At 40.1% G+C, this 13,641-nt stretch overlaps 1 protein-coding gene across 1 annotated transcript in view; it reads right to left on the reverse strand.

Annotated features, from left to right (window-relative positions):
* Positions 1–13,641, reverse strand: part of RAB8A (RAB8A, member RAS oncogene family) — a 902,849-nt gene that overhangs the window by 144,704 nt on the left and 744,504 nt on the right. Inside the window, exon 7 of the mRNA XM_044090710.1 lies at positions 592–642. Coding sequence (XP_043946645.1) covers positions 592–642 — 51 coding nt within the window. The remainder of the gene's footprint in view (positions 1–591; positions 643–13,641) is intronic.

Genomic DNA, 13,641 nt, shown 5'->3' on the forward strand with positions numbered 1-13,641 from the left:
CTTGTGGGGGACCTGTAGCTAGCAATGATATGGTAGTGTGTTTTACCTATAGTTACTTGTGGGGGACCTGTAGCTAGCAATGATATGGTAGTGTGTTTTACCTATAGTTACTTGGACCTAGAGTAGTTCAAGAGTCACACTGTTTAACCAGTCTCGAGGTGTACTTTGATTTAATGAAGATGGATACACCTCCATATTTGGTTCTTTCACTCTCGTTTTGAGGCCTGAAAGTGTGGAAGGTATTGTAGTCCCCCCCCCCCCATAGAGGTAGAGCATTAAAGAACATCCTTAAAGCAAACATTAGTATTTTCCCACTTTAATCCAAAAGCATCAAAACTACCAGTTTTTGCTAGCTCTCTGGCCTTGACCTGATTACAAAATACAGTGAACACCTGATTATCCTCTAACTGGAAGAAAAATTCTTCTAGGGACATTGTCATCCAAGTCCAATAAAACCCATTTGCAAACATTTGATTACAAAGGTCAGCACCTACTGAAATCATATTTCACAAGTTTCAGAGATGAAATACAAGAACCCCTCATCAGCAAACAAAAACATGCCTTTGAAATTTGCAGTACGCAATTACTCACCATTTTTTTGTCCATTTTTGCTTTGATGTCTTTGGCCAGTGTAATGAATGCCTGAATAAAAAGCACAAGATATCAATTCCTCTAAAAATGACAATACCAGTTCCTCTAAAAAAATGACAAATACCTTAAAGCCAAAGCATTCCTTCATTATCAGGTCAATAGAAGAGCAAACTAACACAGTTAAGCACAGACCAAATGTTAAACTTTGACACAGAGTACCTTGCTTTACATAAAGGCATATGCAATTAAACAATGAATATAAATAAAACTACAAAGCCTACAGAACATGGATACAATTAAGACCACTAATAGAGTACACTGTTCCCTTTTGCATGTACCTCACCAGACACTTGAAGCAGCTAGAGAGACCACAGAGGATCCTTACAAGCTGCAGCTCAAAGCTAGTGTGGGAGGAGACTGGAGACCACCATTAGTCGATGCATCAAACTACATTATTTTCAAACCTGTTTACGGAGTCATGAAAAGAAGGAAAGTGATTTACCTTTTCATAGCAATACAATGTCACTGCTTAATGTCCATGTATTTTATCAAGCCATACCACACACACACTATAAAGGTACATTCGACTGAAACTTACTGTAGTAATACATGAATATTCAACATATATACAAACCTGCAAAAACTTTCAAAATGGGTTTAATTAAATGGTCACTTCTTGTTACTCTGTCAGCACTTAACATCTGTGGGAAAATATTTCCTACAACCCATGTGGGTGCCCTCTAAAAACAAAGCATATGCTCAGCATAGTCTCCAGATCATTTCCAAAGATCAACTTAGATATTCCCAAAGTTAATACTTCCCCGTAAGTCGTTAAAAAAGTTCTTGTTATATGCCCTTCATTTTCTGACTATGTATAAAGGTATTCAGTCCAATAACTGCAACAGTTCTCAAGTGCAATAAAGGCAAAACGAAAGTTATGTAATTACCATAATGATAGATCCGCATTGTCTTCTTCGGTCCTCCTCAACGAAAGGGTACTCGGAATCCAATTGGATCAGACTTTGGATCCAAGGCTCAGGCTCCTTCCCTTACCCATACACCCCCCTCCCTGTACTAGATTACATTAGATCATTTTGCCCACAGTATAACAAGAAGCATTACCCCACTCAAAGATGAAATATAATCTAAGGAAGCCCAAAGAACGCCTGAAATACAGTAAATGAAGAGGAAAATACCAGGCCATCAATATCTCATGTGTGGTCACTCCAGAAACAAGGGAATAGGACAACTGGATGGGTGATGGAGGGAGGGAAGTTGAGGACGGAAGCAAACCTGGATCTATATAGTTATGTTAAACACAACTTTCATATTCAGTGTTGTCTCTTCCGCCCCATACTTATCAAATGGGATAGAGTCTCCAGCTATCATATATCTTTGGATGGCTCGTGGAAAGATATTTCAGAAGATCTCACCACCACACAAGGAAAGAAGCCAGTGATTACCTTTATATTTTATTAAAATTAAAGTCCAGTCCAGTAGTAGATCCACAATGTAGTCCCACAAAATAGGTAAAATAAGCACACACTGGATCCAATAAAATCTGGTTAGCAGCAAATACAAAGCATAAAATGCAAACTCCTCTAGCGCCTCGGCTCTTCAGCCTTTATCCCTACTTCACATATTCCATCTTTAAATAGCATGATTACAAACAATTAATCAATCATATTCAAATTAAAGAAAACATTTCCAATGACATTCTTGATTCATTCCATATGGAATTAAAGTGTTAAACTTCAGAATTAAAGTAGATTCTAACTTCCAAAGATGTCTTTTAATATCAAAGTCATACATCTGTTGTACTTGCCCCAAAACTGTAGCTTGTAAGCCTTGTATATTTCCACTGTGACACTCTTAAATATGATGCAACAAGACTTTCTTCTTTGTCCTTCTTAACATCCCTAACATGTTCCTTCAACCTTTGAAACTTTTTGCTTTCCCCATGTATACCTTACCACAGGGACGTTTCAAACCATAAACTATTCCAGTACTGTCACAGGAAATATCCCTTTACATGTAAAATACTTAAATTTTGTCAAAACTTTTTACTACATACTGGCAACAATTGAACTTTCCACAAGGGAAAGAACCTGTTGCACCTACCCCCAAATTCCTATGACCTACAGGCAACTGAAACTTGCCAAGCACCAACAAATCTCATACTTCTACCTTTCGAATAAGAAAACATGGGATACTCATTTGCTCTTACCTTACGGAATTTATTTTTTTCTAAAATACCCCAATGATATTTTACCAGATTTGTTAACTTCTGTAAACACTGCATATTTGGTCACATAACATAATTTTTGTTTATCCTGTTGATGCACTCTGCCTTACCTGCTCTTTTAGTATAATTTTGTTGTACTACCTTCCTTTTATTTTCCACCACTGTTTCCTTGTAACCTCTAGTTACAAACATGTGTGCTGTTTTTTCTATTTCATTCTCACACTTTTTTTTTTTTTATCACTACATATCCTTTTTATTCCAAGAAATTCCCCATAGGGGATAGATTTAACAGTGTGTGTGTGTGTGTGTGTGTGTGTGTGTGTGTGTGGGGGGGGGGGGGGGGGGGTGACAGCTTTCCCCATGCAGTATATGACCACTCCCTTCAAATTTTCTATGTAAACTTGCTTGTATTCTACCATCATTAATATTTGCACAGTTATATCAAGAAAGTTTACTTTAACACCTGTCTGTATCCCATCAAACTTGATATTATTATCTGAATTTTTTGCGCAAATGTATTCACTTCTTCCCACCCCTCTTCACAAATGAATATTAAATCTACAAATGTATAATAACTTGTGACATATTTCCTAAAAAATTCATTACTATATGCATATTTATTTCCAAACATGCCCACGAAAAGATTTGCATACATGGGGGGCAAAACCTACCCCCATGACTGTTCCACGAAGCTGCCTACAAAGTTCCCCATTGAACTCAAAGATGTTATTTAAACAAAAATGTATTGGTTCAATAACAAAATGTGTTTTAGGCAAGTCCTTATAAAAAAATAATATTGCTTCTAAGCCATGTACATGTTCAGTACTTGTATATAAACTAGTAACATCCATAACAATGAAAAACATGTCCTCCTTCCACTTTACATTTCTGATTTTACTTAAAAAATCAAAGGAATCTTTGATGTAAGACATTAGCTTTTCTGCTTCTTCTTTCATGTAGGAATATAAAAAAGAGCTAAGTTGTGTGTAAAATAACTGCATGCAGAGACATGGGATGTCCTGGTGGAGCCACTTAACTTTTGTGTATTTTAGGGACATAAAAGAAGTATGCCATAGCATTATCTTTAACTGCAACATTTTTATATACATCCTCTTGTGAGAAATATTTTAGTCTTAACCCCTTCATTAGCAGTTCTTTGTATTTAATTAATGCTTCCTGATAACAGCCCAGCTCCACCAAGGTATAAACTAACATTCCTTAAATGAGCATAACACATATTCAGATACTGATTATAATGAAGCACCACTAATGTACCCTCTTTATCTGATGGTTTAAACACCAATTCCTTATTTTCACTTAACTTTAATAGACTTTTCCATTCTTCTCTACTTAAATTGTATTTAACTTCTTTCTTGTTTTTATTCACTTTTTCAAGCTCTATCTATAGAAAATTGTAAAGCAGAAGAAAATTGCTGTATATTTTCATCCCTACACACAGGAATAAAATCACTTTTGTATGTCACATTTTCAGTTTAACTTACAATAAGCATCAGTTTCTAAATCAGAAACACATGAATGAAAACTCATTTCACTTGCATTTTCATTGTCCACATTGTTTTCATGAATTGCATTTATATCTTGTGCAGAAAAAAAAGATTTTAAGTACAATTTTCTAATAAATTTAAATGCTTCAATACTTCACAAGATAGTTGAACCAGAAGATCCTCTGGAACTAGACTGCAAGTTCAGTATGGACATTAGACCAAGTAGCTGCTGCACAAATGTCATCAACTGGTACTTTTGAAAAGAAGGTAGCTGAGGTAGCAACTGACCTAGCAGAATAAGGCTTAGGAGTGTAGCAAACACAGTCCCTTCACCCTATAAACAAAGGGAATGCATTCAGATAGCCAACATGAAAGAATTAATTTGGATACACCTTTACCCAATTTTGCTGAGAAGGATACAATAATTGTGCCCATCTCTCTGATGTTCTTAGTGCGATTGAAATATCATCGGACTTGGCGATGCAGGTCCAAAACACGTAGCATGTACTCTTCCTCATTAGAAAAATGGGGAAAGAAAACAGGAAGATTGATGGAGTAGGTCAGCAAGGATTCTGAGGTCACTTCAGGAAGAAAGGAAGGATTTGTTCTCAAAGTTATCCTATCCTTGTGGAAAATTAAATAAGGGGCCTTACAAGAGGAAGATGAAATAAGGGGCCTTGCAAGAGGAAGATGAAATAAGGGGCCTTGCAAGAGGAAGATGAAATAAGGGGCCTTGGAAGATGAAATAAGGGGCCTTGGAAGATGAAATAAGGGGCCTTGGAAGAGGAAGATGAAATAAGGGGCCTTACAAGAGGAAGATGAAATAAGGGGCCTTACAAGAAAGGGCGTGAAGTTCTGGACACTATTCATGCAGAAGTAAATGCCACAAGAAAATTCTTCCAGCAAAGATATTGTGTACACGTGACTACTTAGATCCTATTAGAACGTTCTAACACAGCACAATAGAACATTTTTAAAAGGAGCTATCTGAAAGACCTAACAAACCTATCTATACTAATCCATACACTATATAAAAAACGAACTATTCAAAAAACGAGGAATAATGATTTTAGCCAATAGCTTTCACTTATGAATGCGCTGAAGCTCTCAGACAGCATGACTGGTCTAACATGCAGCAAATGAGATATGAGGTAAAGCAGCCTGGAGTAGGGAACTGTAGGTAGGAGAGGAGTCAGAGCTCTCGGATGCAATACGCAAATATAAGGAGTCAAGGTCTGATCCGACCGGATCCAATAATCCACACACTGAATCAGAAGAAAATAGAAATCAACATTCCTTAACTCCGGTTAACTGGTTATCTGTAACTTGGCATCCAGATGGGCTCCAATGATTGAAGCTTTGACTTGGTTATTCCTAACTAGGGGAACAAAAGAAGCAAGGAGCCCCTGGCTTGAATAAGAAGATTCCTGGTGAGGGTGGTTACAAGCCAGTTGTCCAGATATGGGAACACTCGGAACCCCTGTAGTCTGAGATGAGCTGCAGCCACTGCCATGCGTTTGAAAACTGGGGGGGGGGGGGCTGTGGTGAGACCAAAGGGCCCCCCAGCCAAAAGCAGAGAAATATCCTTGAGCATCTGTCCATTTTTATAGGAAAGTATGCGTCTTGCAGGTCTATCATGCATATCCAGCTGTCCTTCCTCAACAATTGTAGGATGGACTGAACAGCGATCATTTGGAATTTCATCGGCCTTGTATACTGATGCAAGTGAATAAGGTCCAGAATGAGTGTGAGGCCCCCATTTTTCTTTGGTACCGAAAAGAACCTGGAGGAGACTCTGGATCCATGTTGGTCTCATGGGACCTCCTTGAAGACTTGTTTGTCTTGCAGTTTTATTTCTTGTGCTACTGCCAACAAGGGAGATAAAGAAAGAGAATCATATAGCCTCCGGTTATGATTCACTGCACCCATACACCTTGGGTAATGGACTTCTACTTCACAGGTGCAGAGACAACCCCCCCCCCCCCAACTGCATCACAAGTATGGAAGTTGGGTAACCATTCAGGAGAGCTGGAAAGGCCTGTCTGAAAAAAGGAACCTGAAAGCCTTGATTCTGTGATCCACTTTTGCCACAGGTCGACACCCATTATGAAAGTTTCCCCCTCTACCTCAGGGGAGTCGATCGCTAGAGTTGTCCGGGGCACAGCAAAATCTTGGGACTTGCAGAACTGCAACTTCCTTCCACTTCCTGGTTTCTAGAGGAGGTCCGTTAGACAGTAGAAAAGCTTATTCCAACAGCAGACAAACGTTTTGCCCTTTTGTTCTCTTAGACATAGTTATTAACTATAGGCCCAAACAAAGTGGACGCATCATGGGGGGCATTAATAAAGGACGTCAAAGTGTTATGCAAAGTCACAGAGATGTATCCAAGCATGCCTGCTGCTGTTGATGTGCCATCAGCTGCACTAGAAATAAAGAGCATAGACATATTTTACAGGGATTGTACAGTGGCTAGCTGCATGTTGATTGCTTTTTCATCTTCCACAGACAAGGGCCCAGACAGGAATTTGGATGGCTCTTTCAGCAAGTCCCTCTGAAAAAGTGCAACATGTGCCAGACAGTCCAGCACTCAAAAGGTCACTGAAGTATAAACCTACTTACCAACCATGTCTAATGCCCTGGACTCCCCATTAGAGGGCTGGTCAGTGCAGCTCTCCTCAAAAGAGCTCCTTCATGGTGGCAGCCACCACCACAGAATCAACTGCTAGACCCCTGCTCCAAAAGGGCCTGTCTTTAGGGGAAAGCCAAAATTTTGTTAGGCTACCTCGAAACTCCAAGGAGTTGACTGCCCTAACATAACAGAAAATGAGGGGAGAGGACCTGAAGAACTCCATGGGGGCAAGGGAAGATCCAAACTGGGAAGAGAAGCCTGTTCCCTAGAGTGCGAGAGCAGTCTCTCGAAAGCTTGAAAACAGACTGACACCACACTTGTAGGATCCAAGGATCATGACAAAGGCAAAGCTTCAAGAACCTGACTCTGCTCCGAAACAGACTCTGAAAAGCTGCCCAGGGTCAAAGTGTCAATATTAGCCCCGACCCCTCTGCTCCAAGCCCCAGTGATATAGGAGGTACTCTTAGCCCAGTCCTTCAGGTCAGATACAGGCAAACCCAGAGATTCACTGAGATACTGGCACCCTAAACTTAAAGGCCAGATTGGGGAAGGAGTAATGATTAGGGGGAAAGAATAGCAAGCCTCCTGCAGGAGTTGCAGCTGGAAGAAATCCCAAATGGATCTGGGTCCTCAGGAACTTCATCATTCTGTCTACATCTCCCTCAGAAAGGGAGCAGGAAGAATATAAGCTGAAGAATCACAATGTCCCAAAGGGAAAGCACAATGCGAAAAATTCACTTATCTCACATCTACAGCACTGTATCAAGAGATCTACATCTGTAGCAACTGAGTGGCCAACGACATCTGAAGTAATCTAATACCGGGAGGGGATTATAGGTAATGGGAATAGTCTCAATCTTCAAGACAAAGTCTGAGAGTGGCTGATGTTGGATCCAATCGGATCCAAAGGACCCATAAGTTCAGGAGAGATGGAAAAGAGAACATCGGATCTAATTTTGTACCCTCATCACAATATTGTTTCTAATTTTTGGAGACCAAATACTTATACACATTACCAAATAATTATACACATTTATTAACTTTCTTTGAGATGCTTTCTGGAATGAACGCAGCCATGCAAAAATACATTACCAGTGTACTGGAACAAAAGGAGAAAAAAAAACAGCAGACAACAGGAAATGTGTAAGACAGTATACCCTAACAATGCAGGCTCCAATTTTAGAATGCAAACCCAAGATACACTACTTCATTCAGGTATGAAGTGAACATCAAGGGACAAAAACACAGGGATTTATTACTACTCACTGCTACATTCCCAATGCAGGCATCAAGAGGCACAGACTCTTCTACTACCTGGAATCCCCTCACCATACCACAAAGATAAACTGGAAAAATAACAGTCATTCACCAAGCTCTTGACTCTTGCTCATTGTGGAGCAAAAATATGAACTGATCCGGTCTACAAAATGTGACATTCAAGAGTTGATGTTGTGGTCCTTTACATGTTGCAATAAATTGTTTTTCCAGTCAATAAAAATCTTATGGCAAAGAAATTAAGTGTTTAGGTTTGCATACTCTTTCATACCTTCTATTCCAAGGAGAGTAATTCTCTGTATCCAATAGGAGAGGTGATGCAGGCACTAAGGCTGTTACAGGAACCCTTCCCCATCCCCAAATAAACTACACATGCTAGACTCTCCAGTTCTAGTTAAAGTGCTGAGTCAACAGAAAATAACAGTGGACACAAGGAAAGGAGACGCCAGATCAGGCACACAGGGGTACATGGGGGTGGGGTAGTGCATGTTACTGGACCTCTCTTTACACATCATTACAGTAATGTCAATATTACATATCTGATAACAGGTCAGTCCTATGTAACTAAAAGGACAAAGTCCTTAACTAATTCTCCTGGGTGACTACTCTTTTGGGACTATACAATAGACAAGAATGGACAAAGACCTGGACCTAGACCACCATGTTCAGCTTTCACTGCCTCAGAATGAAAAACCAAACTGAAGCTGTGCAAGTACAATCCAGACTGTCATTAGGGAAAGGGGCACCTGACATAGCAGCATCTCTAGTAAAACGAGCCCTAGACATTTAGATATTTCAATATACAACTAACAACCTGAAAAGCAGAACTTAGCAATCTTGAGACCAAATTAGGCACTGCAAAGGAAAAACACTTGGACCTCTCCACACAGAACCAAAACGGTCTGTAGACATCCACACAATAGAAAAGGTATTCCAGTCTGTTACAGTACTGTGCACAGAAAAATGGCAAGCTGATGGTTCTGCATCTGCTTTTGACATAAATGAAGAATTTGCTCCAAATGTCTTCATGTCGTTGTGGAACACTAAGGAGGCGGTGAGAGAGAGGGTTGTTAAGTAAAGACCACTAAACCAGGTTTGTCATGACAGGCACTTCAACAACAGCGGCAACATATTCAAAAGGAAAAAGGATGAAGCTTTTATACCATAAAATGAAGTCCCACAGTGGAAAAGTATTATGAATGGAATGCCTAATATTAAAAAGCCTCACAAATCTTGAGAGGAGCAAGAGAAAAACCTGCTTCTGAATGGAAATTAAAAAGAGCAGACAAGTGAATTTTGATGCAAGAATAATTGATACCAGCATTATAAGTTTCAAACAGTAAGGGAGAACAAAAAGGAAATAAGCTAGGAAAGAAACTACTCCTTTTTTAATTTCTCAAAGTCGATTAGGTTTCTAATACCATGACGGGAATGGACCCCATTCCTAAGTCAAAGTATGAAGTTCATGAATTTAGTATTTGTAGACCAATGTGTGTGTATGTACCTTTAAGCTATTCAAGGGCTTGCAGAAGTGTACAAATACTGAGCACATGTGAGCCTGACTGCCATTTTGTAGTAAGCTGTTGACATGTAAGCATGTATGTATGTAAGGTCTGTCTGTTAATCAATTTGTTTATATTTTATGATGCTGCTATCCATCCTGATGTATTTCTATGTATTAAAGCATCTAAATGAAACACCCCACCTGCTTGTCATCTATGTTAGAGAGGGATGAGCGACATGGTGTTAGAAGTGGCATGTCTAGAAGGACATGGTGTTGAAGGAAGCATGGCCAAAATTACCTGTTGCCAGAAAGAGCTCTAGTTTCTTCCACTTAAGTCCGAGAGGCACCCGGTTGGTATTATGTCAGAAACGAATTTCAGATGTTAAAACTTTCTCAAACTATTTCTTATTTGCAAAATATGAAACAAGGCATATAGAATGATCTACACAATATTTGAATAAACCAATATGTCCAATATTGATAAATAAGATTCAAATTACTATGGAAAATGTTTGAAATAAAGTCCGATTTGCATAAAATGAATAAGAGGAAACGACCGCATTTTCGCTAGGCATATACTTTTCGCATTGATCAAAGATATAAGAGTTATCAGAACTGTATAAAGTATTTGCATGTTTATGCAGTGTTAGTGTAAAGTTGTTTCACAAAATACAGCCATTTCAACGCATATTTCACAACATAAAGCATTTTGAAGAGTTTACTGTGCATTTGAATGTTATTACAGGCTCACAGAACAGTTTGCTTGTGCATAAATTACAAGGGCCATATTTTCAGTGTGTTAGAGCATACTTTGTGGGCATGGCAGACGGATTTCGAAAACCCAGTGCACTCGTGTTTGACAATGTTGCGGAGAACTGGAGAGTGTTTGAGCAAGAGTACAATTTCATACAGGCTGCATTTTCTGATAAAGATGACCAGTATTTATGTGGCTTAATTTATCTGGGCCAGAAGCCACAGAAAGGGAACATTAATTTGTGCATGCACCTGCTATCTATGCAGGAAAAGGGAAAAACAGTCATATTGTTGTATCGAGTCAAGAGAGGACCCGGAGTGCTTAAAAAGTACAGTTGTGTACACTTACCATAAATGTAGATGTTCGAGTGTATTCACTGTTGCAGTCATTACATTTGGGTAATCTGCTGGCAGGTTGCCCTCAGTCAGCCTGAATTCCACAGTCTTGGGTCCTGCGTCAGTTGCTGTCTTCTCTTCCATGACGTCAGGTCATCAGGGGTATAAAACATGCAGCCAGCACCATTTTCTTTAGTTTTTCTTGCCCCCGATGTCAGGTGCCCCCAAAAAGGTAGCAATATTTTATATATATATATATGCAAATACACTACATAGGTTGTAGAAGATAGTGAAGCAAAGATAAACTTCAGAATGACAGGGGGATGGAGGGAGGGTAACCTGGACTGCAACAGTGAATACACTCGAACATCTACATTCATGGTAAGTGTGCACAACTGTACTATGTTCTTTGTGTTTCACTGTTGCAGTCATTACATTTAGGTAGAATCCCAATGCTATCGTTGGAAGGCTGGAGCTAAACAGCATTAGGTACGGCTATAAGGCCCTGCAGCACTGCAGTGGCAAAGCCTGCCCTGGACTTAGAGTAGAGAGGCAAATGGTAATGCTTTGTAAAGGTGTGAACAGAACTTCAAGTAGCAGCCTCTAGAATGTCTTTGGTTGGTACTCCTCTGAGAAAGGCTGCTGAAGTAGCTGCAGCTCTGGTGGAAGAGACCTAATGCCCTTGGGCACAGGTTTACCACGGAGTAAGTAGCAGAAACGGATGCAGTGGCTTATCCACTTTGAAACGGTTTGCTTTGAAATAGCCTTTCCTTCTGATCCTGTAGCATATGACACTAGTAATTGCTCAGTTTTTCTTAGAGTTTTAGTCCTGCTCAAGTAGAATCTTAGCCGTCTGTGAACGTCCAAGGAATGCAGAATTCTCTCCCCTTTGTTCTGTGGATTTGGATAAAAAGTTGGCAGATGAATTGTTTGGTTAAGAGCCACACTGGAAACCACCTTACGCATAAAAGTAGGATTTGTCCTCAGAGACACCCTGTCTGGGTAAAATATGATAAAAGGCTCTACAGCCATGAGGGCCTGTAGCTCTGAAACTCTTCTTGCTGAAGTAATAGCTAGTAGCAGAGCTGTCTTCCATGATAAGTACTTTATATAAGTGGTAGCAGCTGGTTCAAATGGAGGCAGGGTGAGTTTCTCCAACATACAATTGAGGTCCCATGCAGGTAATGGTGATCTTCTAGGGGGCCTTCAATTTTTGGCTCCTCTAAGATACTGCTTTAGTAAAGGATTAGAAAAGACTGGTGGCTCTGTGTTGTAATGAGCCGAAATGGCAGAGGCATGGATTTTGATTGATGAGAAAGATAGGTCTTTGTCAAGCATCTCAGTTAAGTATTGTAATATCTGAAGAATATTTGGTTCTGCTGTATCAGTTCCTTGTGCTCGATTCCAAGCACAGAATCTCTTCCATTTGTCAGCATAAGATTTTCTAGTACTAGGCCTTCTGGCTTCCAAGATGACATCCACCACAGCTTTACTGAGAGGTGTTGTTTGTATGATTACCTGATTAGCCATGCTGCCAGGTTTAGAGTCTGTAGTTGATTGTGCAGGATCTGATTGTTTTGCTGGGACACTAGTTGTGGTGTTTGAGGCAAGGTCCAAGCTGGGTATTGAGACAAGTTCCTTAGGATTGGGTACCAGTATTGGCGGGGCCAGTTCAGGGCAATTAATATCATCTTTGGCTTCTCTTGTCTGATTTTAGGAAGACCTTGGGTTGAAGAGGCAGAGGAGGAAAGGCGTAAACTGATAGGTTTTTCCAACTGAAGGATAGGGTATCCACTTTCCATGCTTGTCTGTGGTAAGTCCTTGTGCAGAATCTTTTCAGTTGATAATTTTGAGGAGAGGCAAATAGATCTATGTCTGGGCTCCCCCATTTCTCTGTTATCATGCTGAAGACTTGTGGATTTAGTTTCCACTCATGAGGATCCATAAGGTTTCTGCATAAATCGTCTGCCACAGTGTTTTGTTTTCCTGACAGGAATTGAGCTTGAAGATGTATTTGGTAGGTCAAAGCTGTGTCCCACAGTGCTATGGCTAATCTGCAAAGGGGGTACGAGTGTGTGCCCCCTTGCTTGTTTATACACCATATGACTGTGGTGTTGTCCGTCTTTATCAGTAGTTGTCCTGGATAAAGTAAGTCCTTGAAGGCTATTAGGGCATTTTGAACAGCTAGCATCTCTTTCTGGTTGATATGAAGATGCATTTGTTTTGGTGCCCATATGCCCTGAATGCAGCTTTCTGCCATGTGGGCCTCCCAGGCATAATCTGATGCGTCTGTTAAGGTTGGGCTGGCAGGGGGTAGAGTGAAGGGCCGTCCCATGTTTTGGTGATAGGCCTTTGCCCACCATAGAAACTCCTGTTGCAGGCAGGGAATGAGAGGAATCATTGTTTCCAGACTGTGTTGAATGTTGACTCCATAAACTTTTTTAGGTACCACTGAAGTTTCCTCATATGCAGTCTTGCATATGGAATTAGTAGGATGCAGGATGTCATGAAGCCCAGAGCCTGCAGAATTTGTCTTGCAGAACACTGGGTTTTTGTTGCCATCAGTTTGAAGTAAGTAGTCAGTTGCCTTTGTTTTAGAAAGCAAGGTGAAGCCGATGCCAATGAGGAGATGAAAACAGGCTCCAAAACAAAACTTTCAGGTACCAACCAACTCCAAAAAGCCACAACACACCACAACACGAACTCTGTGATGAAAACTGCTTTATTGACCTAGGTTTCGTCCTTCCGAACTTCTTCAGAATACATACTATCATTGCAACTCACTCATTTTATACATTGTTAC

The sequence above is a fragment of the Protopterus annectens genome, chromosome 13.part0 (genome assembly GCF_019279795.1).
Source record: "Protopterus annectens isolate FY-2018-M chromosome 13.part0, PAN1.0, whole genome shotgun sequence".
Lineage (NCBI taxonomy): Eukaryota > Metazoa > Chordata > Ceratodontiformes > Protopteridae > Protopterus > Protopterus annectens.